The 24,205-nt window shown below is 39.7% G+C and overlaps 1 protein-coding gene across 6 annotated transcripts in view; it reads right to left on the reverse strand.

Moving 5' to 3' along the window:
* The window catches only part of SMN2 (survival of motor neuron 2, centromeric), a 46,096-nt gene extending 22,153 nt beyond the window's left edge, over positions 1 to 23,943 (reverse strand). For all 6 annotated transcript variants that reach the window (XR_010941979.1, XM_067730932.1, XM_067730927.1 and 3 more), the window contains exons 1-7: positions 23,795 to 23,943; positions 9,428 to 9,499; positions 7,608 to 7,727; positions 6,553 to 6,753; positions 6,248 to 6,403; positions 4,684 to 4,764; positions 3,483 to 3,593 (exon numbers count right to left, since the gene is read on the reverse strand). Coding sequence is in view for 5 of the 6 variants with exons in the window: in XM_067730932.1 (XP_067587033.1) it covers positions 3,483 to 3,593; positions 4,684 to 4,764; positions 6,248 to 6,403; positions 6,553 to 6,753; positions 7,608 to 7,727; positions 9,428 to 9,499; positions 23,795 to 23,881 (828 nt within the window). In the remaining variant the exon portion in view is untranslated. The remainder of the gene's footprint in view (positions 1 to 3,482; positions 3,594 to 4,683; positions 4,765 to 6,247; positions 6,404 to 6,552; positions 6,754 to 7,607; positions 7,728 to 9,427; positions 9,500 to 23,794) is intronic.
* Positions 23,944 to 24,205: the final 262 nt, after the last annotated feature.

Below are 24,205 nucleotides of genomic sequence, written 5' to 3' on the forward strand. Positions count from 1 at the left end.
GGAACCTACACCTGCGGATTCCATTCCTACAAGAATGGAAATTCTTGTACTACTTTTGCAACTTTTCTGTAAGTCTGAAATTATTAAAACAACAACACCACACTTGTATTCTGGTTTGGTTACCTACCAAAGCTGAACCTTCACATACCATGTGATCCAGCAATTCCACTCCTAGGTATATATCCAAGAGAAATGAAAACGTACATCCTCACAAAAACTTGTACACGAATGTACATAGCAGCATTATTCATTACAGCCAAAAAGTGGAAACAACCCAAATGGATAAAATGTGATATACACAACGGAGTATTATTCGGCAATAAAAAATGAAGTACTGATACATGCTACAACACAGATGGATCTAGAAAACATTAGGCTGAGTGAAAAAGGATACACACAAAAGATCACATACAGTAAGATTCTATTTATTCAAAATGCCCAGAATAGGCAAATCCAAAAGAAGACAGAAAGTAATTTAGTCATTGCCTACTGCTGGGAGGTTGGGGAAAATGAGGGTATGTGATTTTCTTGGGGTTGGGGGGTAGATAATGAAATTATTCTAAAATTGATTGTAGGGACTTCCCTGGCGGTCCAGTGGTTAAGACTCTGTACTTCCAATGCAGGGGGCGCAGGTTCAATCCCTCGTCAGGGAACTAAGATCCCACATGCTGTGCAGTGTGACCAAAAACAAATAAAATGAAATGAAACAAAATGAAATGAAATAAAATTGATTATAGTGATGGCTACATAATTGTGAATATAATAAAAACTAAAACCACTGACCTGTGCACTTTAAATGGGTGACCTGTATACCATGTAAATTGTATCTTAATAAAGCTTAATTATTAAAAATATTTAATAGCCCCAAATTGGAAACAAACCAAATGTCCGTCAACGGTTAAAATGAATAAATAGATTATGGTATATGTATACAATGGAATGAAATACAGCTACAACCACACACAACAATGTAGATTAATCTCACAAAGTGTTGAGCAAAATAAGCCAGCCATAAAGGAGTATATGTGTGATTCTATTCACAAAATTAAAAAATTTGATGACATTATAAGTCAGGAAAAGGGTTACCCTTAGGAAAGGGATTGGTAATGACTAGAAGGGGATAAAAGGAAACTTTAGGATTGTGGTTTTTTTCTTGATATTAGCGCTGATTACACAAATGTGATCACTTTGTGAAAATTCATCAATCTGTGGACTTCTGATATGTGTACTCTTCTGCCTGCATATTTCAATAAAAAGTTTACACTAACAACAACAACCAAACAAAGCCATGAACCTTTGCATGATATGAACCTGAAAACAAGGCAAAATATGGTACATCTGGGTACTAGAACTATGGATGAATTTTGCCCCCTCTACCTTTCCTGTCTAAAAAATTTTAAAGTAAACATAACTTGGGCTTCCCTGGTGGCGCAGTGGTTGAGACTCCGCCTGCCGATGCAGGGGACACGGGTTCGTGCCCTGGTCCGGGAAGATCCCACATGCCGTGGAGCGGCTACGCCCGTGAGCCATGGCCGCTGGGCCTGCGCGTCCGGAGCCTGTGCTCCGCAACGGGAGAGGCCACAGCAGTGAGAGGCCCGCGTACCACAAAAATAAATAAATAAACATAACTTATGCCAATACTTTATATATAATTATTTTTCAAAATACAGTTGGCCTTCTGTATCCACAGATTCCACATCTGCGGATTCAACCAACTGCAGATCTAAAGTATTAGAAAAAAGGAATTCCAGAAAGTTCCAAAAAGCAAAACTTTAATTTGCTACATACCAGCAACTACCTACATATCATTCACATTGTATTAGGTATTATAAGTAATCTAAAGATGATTCAAAGTACACAGGAGGATGTGTGTAGGTTATATGCAAGTAGTATGCCATTTTCTATAAGGGACGTGAGCATCCCCGAATTTTGGTACCTGCAGGGATCCTGGAGCCAATCGCCTGCAGATACCGAGAAACAACTATATTTCATAATTTACAGAAAACATGCAGAGAAATTTGAAGTGCAGAAGGGGGAAGCTTCGAAAGTTATCAGATGACTGGTCTCAAAACAGTACGAACTATTAATTTAGTTTCCATTATCATTTCGGTCATTAAAAGTGCAACTTCATCATACCGTACAAATATATCAGGGTTATACAACAGCTGAAGAGTAGCTTTAAAGTAAGAATATTGGTGGAGGAATGTACAGATGATATACTTATAAAATTACATCTTCAAGTCAGTTGTTTAGTTTCTTCTATATATTAGTGAACTAAAAATTCAAGTATCACGTCATAATCTTAGCATGCCATATTAGTTTCATTTTTTAAAAACTTTAAAATTTCCTGCTAAACCACAATAGAACATGTCTGCAACAGATAGATGCATAAAACGAGAAGTTTGGAGCCTCAGTCCCTAAGGTCCAGTTTGGCATTTATCACACCAGACTTTCACTGTGCACAAAAATAACTTATTGTTTTGTCTTTCTTTTCCTTTTACTTGGAGGTGGGGTGGGGGAGTTGGGGGTATTATCCTTCCTTTTCCCCTCTCCTACAACCCATTTTATTTCAAATCAAAATAGAAAGACTAATGAGATTAGAAAATAATTTAGAAAAAGTTTCACTAAATTAGAAAATGTACACATTCGTCCCTTGATAGCCATGGGGGGGGAATGAGTTCCAGGATACACCCCCATCCTGCCCTGCCACTGAACACCAAAATCTGCGGATGCTCCAGTCCCTTATATAAAATGGCACAGTACTTGCATGTAACCTATGCACATCCTCTCATATACTTTAAATCATCTCTAGGTTACTTATAATATCTAATGCTATGTAAATAGTTGTCAGCATGCAGTAAATTCAAGTTTTGCTTTTTTGGAACTTTCTGGAATTCTTTTTCTTCGACCATTCACAGTTGGTTGAATGCATGGATGTGGAACCCGTGGATACAGAGGGCCAACTGTAATAAAAATAACCTAATGATATGAAAGATTTTTAAATGCACTACAACTATACTTAGTGGGGACAATACAACAGTAATTTTAGCCTTAGATAGCTGTATTGTTTAAAACTGTAAGGTACAGACATACCTTGCTTTATTGTACTTTGCAGATACTGTATTCTGCACAAATTGAAGGCTGGGGCAACCCTGTGTTGTCAGATAGTAGCTAGCTTTTCTCGGCAATAAAATATTTTAAAATTAAGGTATGTACACTGCTTTTAAGACATAATGCTATTACATACGTACTAGAATACAGTATAGTGTAAACATAACATTTATACGTACTAGGAAACCAAAAAATTCATGACTCGCTTAATTGTGATGCTCACTTCATTGCAGTGGTCTGGAACTGAACCTGCCTATAGTTTTCAACTCTCAGGATCTACCTAACATAAGAAACCACTTTTTAGTCACAAACGAAACAAAGTCACAAAACCACAAAGTGACTGTCAGGAAAGATGCTGAGTGATCACTTACCATATAGTAACCAGTATGATAACCACTCATGTACCAAGAGATTAACATACTTCCCAAAGCATCAGCATCATCCAGAGAATCTGGACACATAGGAGGTGGTGGGGGAATTATCTGGAAATGGAAAAAGATACACTTTAAAATCAGTAGACAAAAACATAAGGTCTGGAAACCTATTTTACGTACAGAATGCTGGATGTTAGTTGTATCTTTCCCTACATTCCATGTCATCTCCTAGTTAAAATTTTTTTAAAAATCTGGGATTTGGAGAAAGCCAACCAGTAACAACAACAAGAGACCAATAAAATTAAATTGAATAAGAATCAAAAGGCAACAGGTCACATAAAATATTTAAACATTTTGCTTTCATTAGACCTATTTTTCTGTTCCATTATGAAGCTATAGGTAAAAGACAAAGGATAAATACTTCTATGGTTTTCCTCAAAAAACACCCACACAGCGTTTTCAAGTAAAAGTTCTGGCTAGAACATCTGCACGGCCCCCACCCCAATGCAGTCTGCCAAAAAGTGTCTTTGTATTTTGCCTATTGTTGATATCTGGACAGTCTACGTGATCAGACCATGCCTGGAAGGGTAAAACATCAATCCTAAGGTATGGTGTAAATAAATCCTTTTGGATAGGCGCTATCTCCCTTAGAATGAGATACTGCTGCCGGGAAGGAAGCATGAATAATATGGGCTATAAGAGAACTGAGTCTGGGTAGCAGAAGGTCATTAAAAACAAAAACCCTGGGACTTCCCTGGTGGCGCAGTAGTTAAGAATCTGCCTGCCAATGCAGGGGACATGGGTTGAAGCCCTGGTCAGGGAAGATCCCACACGCTGCAGAGCAACTAAGCCCGTGTGCCACAACTGCTCCTGCGCTCTAGAGCCCGCGAGCCACAACTACTGAGCCCGCGCGCCTAGAGCCCGTGCTCCGCAACAAGAGAAGCCACCGCAGTGAGAAACCTGGGCACCGCAATGAAGAGTAGCCCCCGCTCACCACAACTAGAGAAAGCCGCGCACAGCAACGAAGACCCAACGCAGCCAAAAATAAAAAACAAAAACAAAAACAAAAAACCCCTGAAGTTTAGTCCGAATTTTTACCCATCAGAACCTGGCTGTGACATTTCTGAACTAACTATGTTCTGCTAAATCCCAAACTGTGTATGAAAGCAAAGTTTAATCTGAATTCTTTTGCACTTACTGGTGGTCCAGAAGGAAATGGAGGCAGCCAGGATGACGGGAAGGGTGGCGGCGGCGGCAGGCCACTGAATTTTAGACCTGGCTGTAAAGAACATTTCAAAGAAAGACCAATTTAACAGTTTCAATATGTAAAGAGCAAAAAAGAATTCAATGTCAAAAGAATCGAAATAATTGTCCAGAATAATATCTATATTATTCATATCAAAACGGTTAAATAGAATTTCACGTACCAAATGCTGAAGTCATATATACTCATAAATTTAGGTTTTTCTCATTTCCTTTCTATGTAGACATTCAGGCAGTAAAGCCAAAGTAAGAAAAATTTAAAATTACCTAATAAATCAGAGACCGTATACTCAGCAAGACATTTCCATCATAAAAGACCAAAAGACCATATCTCCCACAATTTCATTAATTAAATTGCATAATCTATTGGATGTCCTTTCAATTACATATGCTAATTTAGAGCATATATTATAAAAATTAGTGTCTCTCACTTAACAAGAAAAATCAGCCCCCTGAGACCAATGAAGCATGTTTATTATGTATATAAATTAAGAGGTCTGACCATTCTGAAAAATGTGATAGAATATAAACCTCAATAAAGAAGCTTTCAACAGGGAATCCTAAGGAAAAGTTTTAATGTCATGCTTGATTTTAAAAATCTTTATTATTATCACTGCCTGAAGAAATCAATGCTTTATACAAAACTACTGGACGGGGACTTTGACTCCATGATATAACCTAAAGTAAAAATACTTTTTGTTTAAGTTGATTTGCTACTGATAACCAAAAGAACCATGAATAAAAACAGCATTTACATTTTGCTCTACAAAACAGTCTGGGAGCTTCTTTGGATTTCACCTGTATCAGATGTAAATACTGTGTTCTCTTCCAATTTTTATATACCTTATACAAGTGACACAGAGAACTACAGCACAACATCCAGCTGATGATAAAATATTATACTTTCAAACTTAAGTTTGCTAAACTATTTTTTTTATTAATTTTTATTGGAGAATAGTTGCTTTACAATGTTGTGTTAGTTTCTGCTGTACAGCAAAGTGAATCAGTTATACATATATACATATATCCCCTCTTTTTTCGATTTCCTTCCCATTTAGGTCACCACAGAGCATTGAGTAGGGTTCCCTGTGCTATACAGTAGGTTCTTATTAGTTATCTATTTTACACATAGTAGAGTATATATATCAATCTCCAAAAGTTTGCTATTACTCTAATATACCTAATACTCTATTAAAATTGTTAGGAAAGGCTTTCATTATAAACTATTCTGCTTTACTATCTTATTTCCTTTACAAAGAATTCTCAGGTATGTATTTACAACATCTATGGAAAGCTACTAAAGTTTCATGAGGGAAATCCCTAGCAGTCCAGGTGGCCCGGGTTCAATCCCTGGTCCGGGAACTAAGATCCTGCAAGCTGCAGGGCGCAGCCAAAAAAAAAAAGTTTCGTGAGAAAAGCTACGAGTCACTTCATGGAGGGGCTGAATGTTCCAATACTATATGAACTATTTCCTGGAAAACCTTTTCTGGGTAGTTTACCTTTCCTGGTCCCAGACCTGGTCCTGGCATATGGGGTGGTGGAGGGAGAAAAGAGTTCCATGGAGCAGCTTTTGACTTGATGTTATTTGGTTTATTTACAGGAGACCTGGAGGAGTTCTCGCTTTCATCTGTTGAAATTTGACTTTCATTTTCATTCTTTTAAGAGAAAGAAATACATGTACTTTTGTTATAAAGGCATCATTAAGAAAAATATAATGCTTCAGGGGATCAAACTGACAACCAGTTATACTGCTTAATTTCTCATCTAGTTTCTGCTTCCAAGAATTCCATTTTTTTATCCTTACCTCCTGAGCATTCTGTTCTATATTATTAGCTACTTCAGAGGTTGTGGAAAGTAGATCAGACAGATTTTGCTCCTCTCTATTTCCATATCCAGTGTAAATGACAACACAGGTTTCTCTCTTAAAGTCAATCGAAGCAATGGTAGCTGGGTAAACACAGCCATCTTCTGACCAAATGGCAGCACATTTGTCACCAACTTTCCACTATAAGAGAAACCAAAGATAGACACATGCACATTTCTTTAAAAGAGGGTAAACTATAATCTTGTTTGGGTGGAGCGGGGTTGGGGGTGGAGGGGACAGTCTCTGGTTAACTGTTCTGGGAGGCAGAATGTTATAGTGAAAAAACTTGGGGCCAAAACCACAGAAATCTGAATTCTAATATAAATATAACATGACATGGTCCTGCCATTTATATAATCATGGACCAGTTTCTTAATCTCCTTGAGTCTTATTTTCCTCATCTGTTAAGTGGGTGTAGTATAATCTGCCTCACATATTTGTTGTGAAGAACAGAAAAGAGGGGAAGCATGTAAAGTGTCCAGTACGCTAGCCCAACACATAGCACGTGCTTATCAAACATCAGCTCTCTTCCCCCTTGGTAATGATGAAACTAAAGCAACTAATGAGACACCAAAATAATTAGCTTCTATGTGGACTGTTTTAAATAGCAGAAATGACTCTACCCAGAGTATCTGGTCCCCAGGTATTAACAGTTTTAGGATTTTTGAAGGAAAAAAAAAGGATACCTCTCTCAGATTTAGAAAAGTCAAACACTGTCAATTCAGTTTAAGCCTTCAGGTACTTCTTCCAAGTTGCACTGCCTTCCTCCCCTCTACCTCCAACATAAACACTGTCCTGAATTTAGTATTTATCATTTCCTCCTAATTCTTTATATTAACATGCATGTTCCTAAACAACAGAAAGTTTAATAGGTGCTTTAGAAATTTTATGTCAATAGAAAACACTGTCCTAATAATTTAAAGGTACTTTATACTGTTTAATAAGGACAGTAACAAGAAATTCTTTGAAGTTAAATCTCAAGGTTTTAAAATAACCTGCTTCAAGGGAGTTGTGGTATTCTTTCTTTGGCTTTTATTCTTCTTAGCAGGTTTTCTTTTAGGTGCGCCTTTTGGTTTTTCTGAAACTTCGGGAATGTCACCGTTCTTTAGAGCGTGCTATGAAAACATGAATAGAAACGTACATGTTACAGGGTGATATATTAAGAAAGTCACAATATAACTCAGTCACTATAAACTGGTCTCCAGGCCCCACCGTCTCAGATAGCTTCTATTTCCTCTCTTCACCATCCCACATGCTAAGAAACTGCTCTTGAAGGTATCATATATCTGATAATCAGCTCTAAGGACCCTTATAAGCAAGTCTCCTCACTCTCAACCTTTCCATAACATTAGACTCTGTCAATCATTTTTCTTTTTGACAGTCACAACATTTTTGATGACATAGCAATGTTGGGCCCTAATTCTTTTATTATTTCTCTGATCAAGTCTAAAACTTGGGCATTCCCAACAAGAACTGGCCATCCTTCTTTACCAGCTTATGATCACCTATTCCTATTACTTCAATTATACTTTCTATGCAAACAAACTTCCAAAGCTATTATCCAGCTCTGACTTTTCTCCTTAGTTCAACATTTCCAATTACCAATTTCATATCTTCACATTTACCTCAAATGCAACACAATTAAAAGTAAACTATCTCTTGCCCAAATCAGTTCTTTTTCTCTGCTCAGTCTACCTCCCCACGCAATATCACCAACCCCGTCCCACATTGAGCCCCATCTGCGTTTTATAGAACTCTCTTGGTAACTCTGCATTAGTGTTATTTCTAGTCTAAATGTATGTTGGAAAGCATGTTATTGACAAATTCAGAGTTCAGCTTCAAGGATGACATACAGATCTGACCTTTACCTCATGCTACAGGAGGGACTAGGGATGGAAGTGGACTCCATGCTTGGTGCTCTGTATGAGTGTATGCTCTGTGCCTGGACTACTAATGGCCCACGTATGATGCTCAATAAGACTAAGCACCTTAGACAGTGGGGAAAATGATGATATTGGACAACTGTGTAAATGTCTTGTTTGAGCCACAAAAAAATAGACTTCGCCCTGCAAAAGAAATGTATATTCCCTGACATTCATCACCATCAGGAACACTTGACTTGATACCTCATAGGATCTGGGGAGGATTACATTAATTTAATGTATGTAAAGCACATGGAACAGTGCCTAGAACACTGTAAACACTCTGTAAGTATTCATTACTGCACTAGGCTATTTATCCTCAATATTATTTCAATAAAGGCTTGTTAAATGTTTCAAAAGTATAATTCAGATTGTCCTTCCACTAATCTGAATTAGAAGACTTTGATAGTTTGATACAGTCTAAACACACTAAAAATTATAAATGTTTAAAACTCTGCTTAAATTGCCTCTGTTAAAGGGATGACATATAGACTGGTTACTAACTTCTAAAGGAAGATAACTAATTTATCTAACCTGTTATCTTTTTTTTTTTTTTTTCTGCGGTACGCGGGCCTCTCACTGTTGTGGCCTCTCCCGTTGCGGAGCACAGGCTCCGGATGTGCAGGCTCAGCGGCCATGGATCATGGGCCCAGCTGCTCCGCGGTATGTGGGATCCTCCCGGACCGGGGCACGAACCCGTGTCCCCTGAATCGGCAGGCGGACTCTCAACCACTGCGCCACCAGGGAAGCCCTAACCTGTTATCTTTTAATCTTCAAAATTAGACTGAATAATATGTACTTCAACACTTTACTGTAAGTATTCTATCATCTTTTTCCCTGAATGAGTATTACACATGAGGAAATAAGGAAAAGAATAAATAAGCATTTCATACCTTAAATGAAGCCACAGCTTTATCATAAGCTTTTATCAATGCTGTATCATCCCAAATGTCAGAATCATCACTCTGGGAAGGGTAAAGAATAAAAACAATTCATGTTTGGTTGGATTTCATCAAAAATGTGTTAGTAACAAGTAATAAGAGCTATCTTAATTCAGACATAATGAAATTACATTAAAAATGGGTATTTTAAATCCTAAATAAACCACAAGAAGCCTACCTGCTTAGAGATTATGGGACATTACCCCCAAAACTAGACATACGTAAATGTTCTAAGAGTGCCATGAAGTAAACACTCCACAATTTAATCCCTATCCACCAACCATAAGTGGATCTGCTCAAGGGTAATCCCTGTTTCAGTCTTTTCTAAGAGCAGATAAAGGGTTTAGTTTGGCAGAGCGGGAAAACAACCAGCCACCAGGGATTTAAGACATACTGTCACACAAAAGAATAATATAAAATGAATATGATAAAATATTAAAACATGAAGTACAAACAAAAAGTACAAATTCAGAAGTGGGAAGGAGAGGCTGAGAAACACTCTTGCCATAAACCCCTCTCCCGGTGTGGAGACCCACAGTCAGGAGTGAACTCACAACCTGGAGCTTTTCCCTGAGGAGCAACGGGTCTGAACTCCAAATTGGGCACCCTAGGTTTTAAGAGCAGCACCTGAGAGATGAGTCCCCAAAACATCTAACTTTAAAAACCAAGAGGATTCACGTCCGCGAAACCCACGAGGGAACAGGAACTGAAAGGGTTCCCATGCTTGGAACCACTCCTCCCCTCCAACGACCCAGCGCAGAAGCAGCTGATTGAGAGGCACCCAGACTTACTGTCAAAGAGGCTCACTTATCGTAAAGTGCTGACCTGCAGAGTAGGCATTTAATTTAACATACATCTAGGGACCTGCTGGGACACTAAGGACGGAGGCTAGCAGCACCATCTTTATGCCATCTGCCTCACTCCAGCCAGCAAGGGCCATCTTTGCCCTCTGCTGCTCTCCACAGCAGCAGTAACTCCCAGAGGGGAGCTTTTATGCACATCTGATGTCCCAGTTTTTATGTCTGGTGTCCTGGTTTTTACAGCTGCAGCCCAGGGTGGGGCTTACTGTGTTCTTGGGTCCCCTGGGACTGTTAACAATCAAAGACACAGTCCCAGTTTTTATGTCTGGTGGCTTGGTTTTTACAGCTGCAGCCCAGGGTGGGGCTTACTGTGTTCTTGGGTCCCATGGGGCTGTAACAACCAAAGAGACAGTCCTTGGCAGGCTACCACCCCCAGGAAACTGCACAGACAGCAGACTGAAACACACACCATTCTTTCTGCGAAAAAGGCCTATTTGCTTATAAAGGAAATTAGTCTTGAGGAGGAGGCTTCTAGTTTGGTGCATAGCTAGGGATCTACAAAGATGCTCAGAGGCTACTGGATGCAACATCTGCACTCTCTCTCTGCCTGGCTCAAGCTCACTGTATCTCCCAGAAAGGCGCTTAATGTAAAATGTGACATCAAAGACAAAATGTGGAGGGGAGTAAAAATGTAGAGTTTTAGAATGAGTTCAAATTTAACTTATTATCAACTTAAAATAGATGGCAATAAATATAAGTTTTTATATGTAAAAGACTCATGGTAACCACAAGGCAAAAATCTATTGGAAATACACAAAAGATAAAGAGAAAAATATCTAAGCATACCATTAGAGAAAATGATCAAACCACAAACGAAGAGAGAGGAAAGAAGGAAACAGAAGAACTACAAAACCTCCAGAAGAAATTTAACAAAATGGCAATAAGTACATACCTATCAATAATTACTTAAAATATAAATGGACTAAATTTAAATTCTCCAATCAAAAGACACAGAGTGGTTGAATGGATAACAAACTAAAACTCACCTATATGCTGCCTACCGGAGACTCACTTCAGATGTAAGAACACACATAGACTCAAAGTGAAGAGGTGGAAAAAGATGTTCCATGCAAACGGAAATGAAAAGAAGGCTGGGGTAGCAATACTCGTAAGACAAGTAGACTTTAAAACAAAGACTGTAGGGCTTCTCTGGTGGCGCAGTGGTTGAGAGTCCGCCTGCCGATGCAGGGGACGCGGGTTCGTGCCCCGATCCGGGAGGATCCCACATGCCGCGGAGCGGCTGGGCCCGTGAGTCATGGCCGCTGAGCCTGCGTGTCCGGAGCCTGCGCGTCCCGGAGCCTGTGCTCCGCAACGGGAGAGGCCACAACAGTGAGAGGCCCGCGTACCACAAAAAGAAAAAAAAAAAAAAAAAACAAAGACTGTAATAAAAGGTAAAGAAGAGCACTACATAGTAATAAAGGTGTCAATCCATGAAAAGGATACAACATTCAAACATACTAATGCACCCAACACAGGTGCCCCTAAATATATAAAGCAAATATTAACAGACCTAAAGGGAGAGACAGACAATACAATAATGGTAGGGAACTTTAACACCCCAGCAACAGATATATCATTCAGATAAAAAAATCAATAAGGAACGGGCTTCCCTGGTGGCGCAGTGGTTGAGGGTCCACCTGCCAATGCAGGGGACGCGGGCTCGTGCCCCAGTCTGGGAAGATCCCACATGCCGCAGAGCGGCTGGGCCTGTGAGCCATGGCCGCTGAGCCTGCGCGTCCAGAGCCTGTGCTCCGCAATGGGAGAGGCCACAACAGTGAGAGGCCCACGTACCGCCAAAAAAAAATTAAAAAATCAATAAGGAACCATCTGCCTTGAAAGATATGTCAAATCAGATTAACTTAATGGAAAAATACAGAGCAACAGAAATACACATTCTTCTCAGGTGTGAAAGAACATTCTCCAGGATAGATCACATGTCAGGACAGAAGTCTTAATAAATTTAAGAAAATGGAAATCATATCAAGCATCTTGTCTGACCACAATGTATGAAAGCAGAAACCAATTATAAGAAAAAAACTGGAAAATTCACAAATACATGGAGATTAAACAACATGCTACTGAACAACCAACGGGTTAAAGAAGGAATCAAAAGAGAAATAAAAAATACCTGATACAAATGAAAATAGAAATATAACGTACCAAACTTAGCAAAAGCAGTTCTAAGCAGCAAGTTCATAGATAAATGCCAATATCAAGAAACAAGAGGACTTCCCTGGCGGCACAGTGGTTAAGAATCCGCCTGCCAACAGGTTCGAGCTCTGGTCCGGGAAGATCCCACATGCCGCGGAGCAACTAAGCCCGTGCGCCACAACTACTGAGCCTGTGTTCTGGAGCCCTTGAGCCACCAAATACTGAGCCCATGTGCCACAACTAGGGAAGTCCGTGTGCCTAGAGCCTGTGCTCCACAACAAGAGAAGGCACTGCAATGAGAAGGCTGTGCACAACAAAGAGAAGCCACCGCAATGAGAAGGCTGTGCGCAACAAAGAGTAGCCCCTGCTCGTTGCAACTAGAGAAAGCCTGCGTGCAACAATGACGACCCAACACAGCCAAAAAGAAAGAAGAAAAAAATCTCAAACAACCTAAGTTTCACCTAAGTATTAGGAAAAGAGGAACCCAATGAAACTCAAAGTTGGTAAAAGGAATGAATTAACAAAGATCAGAGTGAAAAGAAATGAAACAGAAACTAAAAGACAGTAAAAAAGATCAATGAAACTAACAGTAGTTTCTTTAAAAAGATAAAATTGACAAACCTCTAGATCGACTCACAAAGAAAAAAACATAGGACTCAAATAAATATAATCGGAAATGGAAGTGGAGACATTACAACTGATACCACAGAAAATACAAAGGATCTTAAGTAACTACAGTCATCCCTCAATATCTGCAGGGCACTGGTTCCAGGACCCACCACGGATACCAAAATTGACGCTTGCTCAAGTCCTTTATATAAAATGGCATAGTATTTGCATACAATCCTGCATACTTTACTGTTAGTAACACCTAATATAATGTAAATGCTATGTAAATAGTTGCTGGCATGCAGCAAATTCAAGTTTTGTTTTTTGGAACCTTCTGGAAATATTTTTTTTTACCCAAATATGATTGATCTGAAGTTGGTTGAATGTGCAAATGTGGAACCTTAGGATATGAAAGGCTGACTGTACTATGAACAATTATATGCCAACAAATCTGACAGCCTAGAAGAAATGGACAAAATTCAAAGAAACATACACCTTACCAAGAGTGAATCATGAAGAAACAGAAAATCTCAATAGACCCATTACTAGTAAGATTGTTAGAGGCTTTTGACTATTAATTCAAACAAAAGCTCAAGACCAGAGAGCTTCACAGGTCAATTCTTTCAAACATTCAAATAAGAATTAATACTAATCCTTCTCAAACTTTTCCAAAAAAAATAGAAGAGGAAGGAACACTTCCAAACTCATTTCATGAGGTCAACATTGCCCTAATATCAAAACCAAACAAGGACAACACAAAAAAAGAAAACTACAGGCCAACATCCCTGATTAACACAGATGTAAAAATCCTCAACAAAATATTAGCAATCCGAATTCAACAACACATTTAAAAGAATCTTATACCGTGATCAAGTGGGATTTATCACAGGGATGCAAGGACGGTTCAACATTCACAAATTAATCTACGTGATACATCACGTTAACAAAAAGAAGGAAGAAAATCATATGATCATCTCAATAGATGCAGAAAAAGCATTTGACAAAATTCAATATCCATTTATGATAAAAACTCTCAACAAAGTGGGTATAGAGGGAACATACCTCAACATCATAAAGGCTATACATGACAAACAGCTAACATCATCCTAAATGATGAAAAGCTGAAAGCTTTTCCTCTAACATCAGGCACAAGATGTCCACTCTTACCACTTTTATTCAACAAAGTATTAGAAATCCTAGCCAGAGCAATTAGGCAAGAGAAATAAATTAAAGGCATCCAATTTGTAAAGGAAGAAATAAAAATGTCACTATTTGCAGATAACTCAACACTATACATAGAAAGCCTTAAAGACCCCACCAAAACACTGTTAGAATAAACAAATTTAGTAAAGTTGCAGGACACAAAATCAATATATAAAAAGTGTTGAATTTCTATACCATAAAAACAAACTATCAGAAAGAGAAATTAATACAATCTCATTTACAACTGCATCAAAAAGAATAAAATACCTAGGAATAAACCTAATCAAGGAAAACAAAGACTTGTACACTGATAACTATAAGATATTATTAAAGTAACTGAAGAAAACAGAAATAAATGGAAGGATTTTCTGTACTCATGGACTGGAAATATTAATATTGTTAAAATGTCCATATTACCTAAAGCAACCTACAGATTCAATGCAACCCCTAGCAAAATCCCAAAATTTGTATGGAACCACAAAAGACCCCAAATAGCCAAAGCAATCTTGAGAAAGAACAACAAAGCTGGAGGCACCATGCTCCCTGATTTCAAACTATATTACAAAGCCACAGTAATCAAAATAGTATGGTACTGGTATAAAGACAGACAAATCAGTGGTACAGAATAGAGTGCCCAGAAATAAAGCCACGCATATATGGTCAATTAATATATGACAAAAGAACCAATATATAATGGGGAAAAGATAGTCTCTTCAATAAATGATGCAAAAAAAAAAAAAAAAACCTGGAGCCCCATGCAAAAGAATGAAACTGGGCCATTGTCTTATACCACATATAAGAATTAACTCAAAACGCTACTGTAAAGGACAGGAAACTATTCAATATGCTGTGATAAAACACAATGGAAAAGAATGTGAAAAAGAATGTATATATATATGTATAACTGAATCACTTTGTTGTACAGTATAAATCAATACAACATTGTAAACCAATTATATTTCAATAAAATAAATAAAAAAAAGAATTAACTAAAAATGGATTAAAAACTTAAACGTAAGGCCTAAAATCATAAAACTCCTAGAAGAAAACATAGGCAGTAAGCTCCTCGAAATCAGTCTCGGCAATGATTTTTTTGGATTTGACACCAAAGCAAAAGCAACAGAAGCAAAAACTAACAAGTGGGAATACACCAAACTTAAAAGCTTCTGCATAGCAATAAATAAATAAATAAATAAATAAACAAAAATGAAAAGGCAAAAAACTCAATGGGAGAAAATATTTGCAAATCATTTATCTGATAAGGGGTTAATATCTAAGATATGTAAAGAACTCATGCAACTCGAGCAAAACCCCAAACAATTCAGCTAAAAATAGGCAAAAGGGACTTCCCTGGTGGCGCAGTGGTTAAGAATGTGCCGACACGGTTCAATCCCTGGTCCAGAAGATCCCACATGCTGTGGAGCAACTAAGACTGTGCACCACAACTACTGAAGCGCACGTGCCACAAATACTGAAGACCGTGCACCTAGAGCCCGTGCTCTGCTACAAGAGAAACCATCAGAATGAGAAGCAGGTGCACCACAATGAAGAGTAGCCCCCACTCGCCACAACTAGAGAAAGCCCACGTGCAGCAAAGAAGACCCAACACAGCCAAAAATAAATAAAATAAAATAAATTTATTTTAGAAAAAGGACAGAAGATCTGAATAGACATTTTTCCAAAGAAGACATACAGATGGCTAACAGGTACGTGAAAAGATGCTCAACGTCACCAATCATTAGGGAAATGCAAAACCACAGTGATGTATCACCTCACACCTGTTAGAATGGCTATTATCAAAAAGACAATAACAAGTGTTGATGAGGATGTAGAGAAAAGGGACACTAGTACGCTATTGGTAGGAATGTAAACTGGTGCAGCCACTATGGAAAATAGTATGAAGCTTCCTCAAAAAATTAAAAATTTTACAACAGATAAGATATGGAAACAACCTAAGTGTCCAACAATGGGTGAATGGATAAAGAAAATGTATACAGGGACTTCCCTGGCCATCCAGTGGTAAAGAATCCGCCTTACAATGCAGGGGACGCGGGTTCAATCCCTGGTCAGGGAGCTAAGATCCCACATGTCCAGGCAACTAGGCCCATGTGCCACAACTAGAGAAGAGAAACCCGCACGTCACAACCAGAGAGAAGCCTGTGTGCAGCAATGCCTCAACGAAGATCCTGCGTGCCACAACTAAGACCCTACACAGCTGAAAATAAATTAATTAAATAAATAAATAATAAATAAATCTTTAAAAAAGAAAATGTATACAGGTTTTCCCCACTATATGAAAGTAGAGTGTTCCTATGAAAGCTTTTGTAAATGGAAATGGAGTAAAGCAAAGAATCAATTATGTGAGAACACAACTTGCTAATGGATAAACAGAATAAATCAGGATAAAGTACAGATGCTCACAGGCACAGTTCAAAGCTATGGTGGCTTGATGCTGAGATGTTGAGTGTAGCTCCTGGGGAAGGAGCTTGGTGGTGCCACTCTCACTGCTTGGGTTGCCTGCTGCCTCTATAATGGCTTGCTGCAAAACAAAACACTGAATGTTATTTTTGCTTTTCACCTTTTTTTTTTTTTCATAAAAGCAAAAATCCTCTTTGGATTTCCTTCAGTTAGTGAAAATAGTTACTAATGTAGGTGTTTTATAAAAGTGAAGTGGTATAAAGCAAACTTTTAAAAAGCAGGGGATAACTGTTCATATACAATAGAATATTATTCAGCCATAAAAAAGAAATCTTGTCATTTGAGACAACATGAATGGATCTTGAGGTCATTACACTAAGTGAAGTAAGACAGAGAGACGAATACCATGTGATCTTACTTATCTGTGGAATTTAAGAACAAAAAACAGAACAAACAAACAAAAAAAGCCCAACCTCATAAATACAAAGAACAGATTGGTGGTTTCCAGAGGGGGGGGTAGAGGGGATGGGGGAGGGGACTGAAACAGGCAAAGGGGGTCAAAAAGTACCAACTTCCAGTTATCAGGTAAATAAGTCACGGGAATGTAATGTGCAACACAGTGCCTATAGTTAGTAACACTGTATTGCATATCTGAAAGTTGCAAAGACAAAAAATTCTCAACACAAGGAAAAAAATATTATAACTATGTATGGTGGCAGATATTAACTAGACTTACTGTGATCATTTTGCAATATGTATAAATAGCAAATCATTATGTCGTACAACTAAAATTAATGTAATGTTATATGTCAATTATACCTCAATAAAAAAAAGGAAAAAAAAGGGAAAGGAATGTATGGTGGATGATCATGGAGGAAACAGGCTAGGAAATAAAAACTAAAAGGATCTGGATAGATAGAAAAGAAAATTGAAAGCACTCCAAGGACAACCATGAGCCAAAAAGAGCATGTAAGCAAAAATAAACACACTGACTGTATGATTCCACTCATATGAGGCTCCTAAGTAGTCAAATTCACAGCAACAAAGTAGAACAGCAGTTAGCAGGGGCTGTGGGAGAGCAGGAAATAGGGAACTGCTCAATGGGTAGAGTTTTGGTTTTGCAAGGTTAAAAAGTCCTGGATATCTATTGTACAACAGTGTGAATATACTTAACACTACTGAAGTGTACACTTAAAAGTGGTTAAGATGATAAATTTCATGGGTTTTTTTTTTGTATTTGACAGATCAGCGAAGCAACAAGTCCAACTAGACTCATTCTCACTCTATAGAGTAGTTGAAGGTAAGTTTGGATACATAATGTTGGTGATGGGAAGACAGGTTATAAGACACCATCAGTTAGTATGTTGGAGTTTGTACAATATTAGTCAATCAATGAGCTCCGAAGAAGTTTGCTATAAAACTCATTTAGTTGTAAAGTGAATTTTTGTCATTTTCTTGTTAATATCTATTATACATAGAGAAATATGTTCTGATATAAAACTATTAATCTTGCTATATGATAAAAAGTACTTAAAAATCATTAAGTCATTTTGCAGATAAGGAAAGTAATCACAAACAGGTAATTGACTTGTTCAAGGTTATGCTGCCCCTTGGAATAGGAGATGTTTCTAAAAGCAGAAGATATATCAATTCTGCAAATGGAAAAGGTACTACTAATAAAGGAAAGTGTACTCCACTGTATCAACAGAATCACTGATGGGCACTCTTAAAAGTAAGATACAAATACATAGGAACCCAAACTCATCACATTACAACTGTTATAAGACATTTCAACATGAACAGCAAACAAAGACATCCATACAAAGCTATTATGAGAAGAAACATTTTAGGTGATAAAATTTCTCAATTGACAATCACAAACAGAAGAAAATACAATAACCATCAGAAATTAAATTGTCTTAAACTAGCATTCGCAATATGGAAAAAAACACCTTGAATCAAAATTTCTAAAAATTCAGATGAGAAAAGAAGGCAAAAGGGTAACAGTCAAATGAGGAGTTAAACAAAATCAAGAAGGAAATGGAAGAAAAAGTAGTACTGACTGCAAGGTATGCAAAGAAGAATACAGTTGACTGAAAATCTAATGGGTACCAAGGAAAAGTCATGAAAAAAGAAAAAGAAAATAAGTGAAGTGGGGACTGGCAAAGAATATTTAACATATGTATAAATGGGGTCCCTGAAGAATAAAAGCTAAACAAATAAACAAAAGTCTCTAAAAGGAATTCTCAGAGCCTCTAAGCAAAAAGATCAAGTCATTTACAAAATACAGAAAACTAGTTAGTATTAGACTTCCTCATAGAAATTTATGGGAAAAAAGTATGAGCCAAGGATTTTATATACACCCTAGCTGTCCTTCTAGGAGCAGCAAGACTTAGTTGTTGTGTTTCTTTTTTTTGGCTGCACTGCACGGCTTATGGGATCTCAGTTGCCTGACCAGGGATTGAACCCGGGCCCTTAGCAGTGAGAGCGTGGAGTCTTACCCACTGGACTGCCAGGGAATTCTCAAAAAGATACTGTTAGAGAATGAAAAAATGAATGAACTCACAAACTGGGAGAAAATATTTGCAAATTACCTATCTGATAAAGGTTTTGTATCTAGCATACACAAAAAACTCTCAAATCTCAACAAAAAATACGTCAATTTAAAAATAGGCAAAAGATTTGAACAGACACTTTGCCAAAGAAGATACATGGATGGCAAATAAGCACATGAAATGACAATCAACATCATCAGTCATTAGGGAAATGCTAATTAAAACCACCACAACAACAAGACACCACTACACATTAGAATGTCTAAAATTAACAAGACTGACCATATTAAGCGTTAGCAAGGATGTGGAACAAACGGAACTTTTCATACATTGCTGGTTGAAACGTAAAATGGTGCAATCACTTTGAAGAAAAGTTTGGCAGCTTCTTAAAGAATCAAAATAGTGGACTTCCCTGGTGGTGCAGTGGTTAAGAATGTGCCTGCCAATGCAGGGGACAGGGGTTCGATCCCTGGTCCAGTAAGATCCCACATGCCTCGGAGTAACTAAGCCCGTGAGCCTGCGCCACAACTACTGAGCCTGCCCTCTAGAGCCCGCGAGCCACAACTACTGACCCCACAGGCCACCGCAACTACTGAAGCCCGCACACTCTAGGGCCCGTGTGCCACAACTACTGAGCCTGCATGCTGCAACTGCTGAAGCCCACGCACCTAGAGCCTGTGCTCCGCAACAAAGGAAGCTACCGCAATGAGAAACCCGCGCACTGCAACGAAGAGTAGCCCCCACTCACCACAACTAGAAAAAGCCCGTGTGCAGCAACAAAGACCCAAAACAGCCAAAAATAAATAAATAAATAAAATAAATAAAATTCAACTTAAAAAAAAAAACCAGAAGAATTAAAATAGGGAGTTCCCTGGTGGTCCAGTGGTTAGGACTCTGTGCTCTCACTGCTGTGGGCCTGGGTTCACTCTCTGGTCAGGGAACTAAGATCCCACAAGGCATGGGAAAAAAAGAAAAAAGAAAAAAAATTAAAATATATCTACTCCATGACCTAGGTGCTTGCCAAAGAGGAATGAAAGCATATGCCCATACAAAGTCTTCTGCACTAATACTCATGGTGGTTCTATTTGTAACAGCCCCAAACTGAAAGCAACCCAAATGTTCATGAACAAGTGAATGGATAAACAAATTGTAGTATATTCGTGCAACAGGATCCTACAGCAATGAAAAGGAATGAATGACTGATATACACAAGAAAATGGATGAAACTCAAAATAACTATGCTGAGTAAAAGAAGCCAGATAAAAAAAGACTCCGTATTTGTAAAATTCTAGAAAATGCAGACTAATCGATGGTGACAGAAAATGGATCAGCAGTTGTCTGGGGACAGGAGATGAGGAGGGATGAAAGGGAAGGATTACAAAGGGGTATAAGGAAATCAAACCATCCCACACACCGGGACCACATGGAGAAGCCGAGACAACATGAAGAAAAGAGATGGCCCGTCAATCCCTAGCGGCTCAGTCCCCAGCTATTGTAGCTCCGATTACTACGTGGATGCAACTACACGAAATGTCTGAAGGAGAACTGCCCACCAAGGCCTTCACAAATTCCTGACCCACAGAAACTATGAGAGAGAATAAAACATGATTATTGTTTCAAGCCACTAAGTTTTGGGTGATTTGTTACACAGCAATAGCAAAGAGAACAGACCATCAGGACTGCCTTTATATCTGTTTCTCAGTCACCAAGAGAAGCCCACCTCTTTCCTTGCAGGCATTTAAAAATGAAATGTTTTCTTCCCCATATCCCTCAAATTACTGTACCAGAGGCGGGGAAGTAATCTTCCTTGTTCCTCACTTCCACTTCCAGATTATTCTTCCTCCCTAAAAACTCCCTGGTTTGAAAATCCCGTCACCAAACTCCCCTGTCCACTATCCCTCCTCATTGCAATCATCTATATCTTCCTGGGTCACTCTTCCTCATTCCTTGAGGTTTATATCCCAGTACTCCCTCCAACACTAATCCTGTCATAATTTTTGGTTATTTAAAAACCCATGTACAGGGACTTCCCTGGCGGCGCAGTGGTGAAGAATCCGCCTGCTAATGCAGGATACATGGGTTCGAGCCCTGGTGTGAGAAGATCCTACATGCCGTGGAGCAACTAAGCCCATGCACCACTACTGAGCCTGAGTTCTAGAGCCTGTGAGCCACAACTACTGAGGCTGTGCGCCACAACTACTGAAGCCCGCGCACCTACAGCCCGTGCTCTGCAACAAGACAAGCCACCGCAATGAGAAGCCCTCGCACCACAACGAAGAGTAGCCCCCACTCGTTGCAACTAGAGAAAGCCCGTGCACAGCAACAAAGACCCAATGCAGGCAAAAAAATAATTAAATAAATAACGATAAAAAAGTATTACTCAAAAATAAACCAAATAAAGTAAGAAATAATTAAAAAAAAAACCCACGTCCGCGATCCTTCCAATACCCTACCCTTGCTACATCTTTTTCTTTTTTTGTGGTATGCGGGCCTCTCACTGTTGTGGCCTCTCCCGTTGCGGAGCACAGGCTCCGGACACGCAGGTTCAGCGGCCATGGCTCACGGGCCCAGCCGCTCCGCGGCATGTGGGATCTTCCCAGACCGGGGCACGAACCCATGTCCCCCGCATTGGCAGGCGGACTCTTAACCACTACGCCACCAGGGAAGCCCTGCTACATCTTTAAATGCTTCGCTACCAATGACCTTTTATAGTACCCAAGCTCAGCTACTCACTTCTATGGTCTTTATTATAACCATTATATATAACCTCTCCAAAAACTCAACTGCAAGAATCCTACTCTCCAACTACCACCTTCTAGGCTCTGCAACTTATTCCTTCTAGTAGGTTGATGATGACAGTCATTCCACTTCACTGGGACTGGTAAAACAATGATCCTCACACTTTTTAAACTGCTTCTCACCATGGTAATGTCCTCACTTCCTTTCTTAGCCAGCTTTAATTGCACCATCGATCATTAAGACAACTCCCTGTACTGCCCCCTTCTCACTTCATACTAGGTAAAACTACAACCCTATTAATTTCAACTATTCATTTACTTTGTGTCTGCCCTCACACACCTGAATTTGAATTTAGCTAGCAAAAAATACAATCATGCTGCCTAGTCTCCTTTTCTTTTTAAAATAAATTTATTTATTTATTTATTTCTGTCTGCGCTGGGTCTTCGTTGCTGTGCACGGGTCTTCTCTAGCTGTGGCGAGCAGGGGCTACTCTTCGTTGTGGTGCGAGGGCTTCTCATGGTGGTGGCTTCTCTTGTTGCAGAGCACAGGCTCTAGGCATGCAGCCTCAGCAGTTGTGGAGCACAGGCTTAGTTGCTCCATGGCGTGTGGGAATCTTCCTGGACCAGGGCTCGAACCCGTGTCCCCTGCATTGGCAGCGGATTCTTAACCACTGCGCCACCAGGGAAGTCCTAACTAGTCTTCTTTAAACTCATAACCACAAATCTGAAGTAGGCCTTTAATGTTGCCTAGATTTCCCTAATGCAACACTCATCCACTCTCCTAGACGTTTACTTCCTACCTTCTCTCTTCTCTAACCTCCAACACCTGCCCCCTGCCCCTCCTCACCAGTAGGCTGATGACCTTGCTTCTTTTACTGAGAGAACAGCAACAATCAAAACAGAATTTTCATAATCTCCTGCCACTATATCTGCCCATCCACACAAATCTGTACCCATATAACTGTCACCACATGAACTGTCAATATTTCTAACAAAGACCAAATCCATTCCCTCTTACTACGCTAGAATGTTGCTTGCGCAATTCTCTTCTCTCCTGCAATGTCAATTATACCGTCCTTACTGGATCTTTCCTATCAGCCCTGAAACATTTCTCCCATCTTAAAAACAAAAACACAATTAAGAATCCTCTTCATCTCACTTCCTTCTCCATCCATTGGTCAATTTCTCTATCTTCCAGTACCCACAATAAAACTTGAAATATTTGCTCACATATGTTGCCTTGAATTTCTCCTCTCCGACTCTCTAACTCGCTCCAATCACATTTCACCCAAGAATGAGTTCTAATCTTACCCCCTTATAAACCTGCCTTACTTGCAGTCTTCCCCATCTCAGGAAAAGGCAACTTCATCTTTTCAGCTGTTCAGAGCAATCTTGGAATTATCCTTGACTTTCCTCTCTCAAGCCTCTATTATCGTATACCCGTGCACAACCTGTTGCCTCTGATTTCAAACTATATCCAGAAGCCAAGTAACCGGCTGTCCACTGCTAACAGCGGGATTATTCCAATAGACTCCTAACTGGTTTCCCTGCTTCGCCCTGGCCTGACCCCGCACACCTCACAGTCGGAGAGAGAGGTGGACAACCAAGGCACAATCGAGTAGCAGTAGGGCCTAGGCTCAAAGTCATCGGGAGCCCAAACTGGGCGAGGAACGAGCTTGCGGCTGAGGCTCCCAAGTGGGGATGTACAAACATGCGGACCTCGCACTGAGCCGACTGGCCGGGGAAAGAGCGCAGGGTCGGGGACAGCGCCGGCTGCGACCTCACCTGGCCTGTGCCGCGCCGGAACAGCACCGTGTCTTCCGGCTCTGGGACGCCGCTGCTACTGCCGCCACCGCCGCCGCCCATCGCCATGGCTAACCTGCTGCCGGGTACGCGGCGTGGGCTAGGTCCCTCGGCGAGTGACGACTTCCGCCGCCCGGCCTCCGGGAGCGGAAGAGCATGGCGGCCTCAGGGCCGCCGGCCGGCGGGGAGGAGTCCCCGCGCTTTCTGCCCTCAGGCGCCGCCTACCCCTGTCGGCCGCATAGGTGTTTCTTCTCCGTATCCTCTCAATTCTTTGATTTCACTTTTTCGTCTGTTCCGAGAGTGATTCGACCAGAGTTTTTGTTTGTTTTAAACAATAAATCCTCTTAGGAAAATAGCGTTCGTTGCAGGTCACTTAGAAAATAAGCAAGCAGT

This window comes from Pseudorca crassidens, chromosome 3 (genome assembly GCF_039906515.1).
Source record: "Pseudorca crassidens isolate mPseCra1 chromosome 3, mPseCra1.hap1, whole genome shotgun sequence".
NCBI lineage: Eukaryota > Metazoa > Chordata > Mammalia > Artiodactyla > Delphinidae > Pseudorca > Pseudorca crassidens.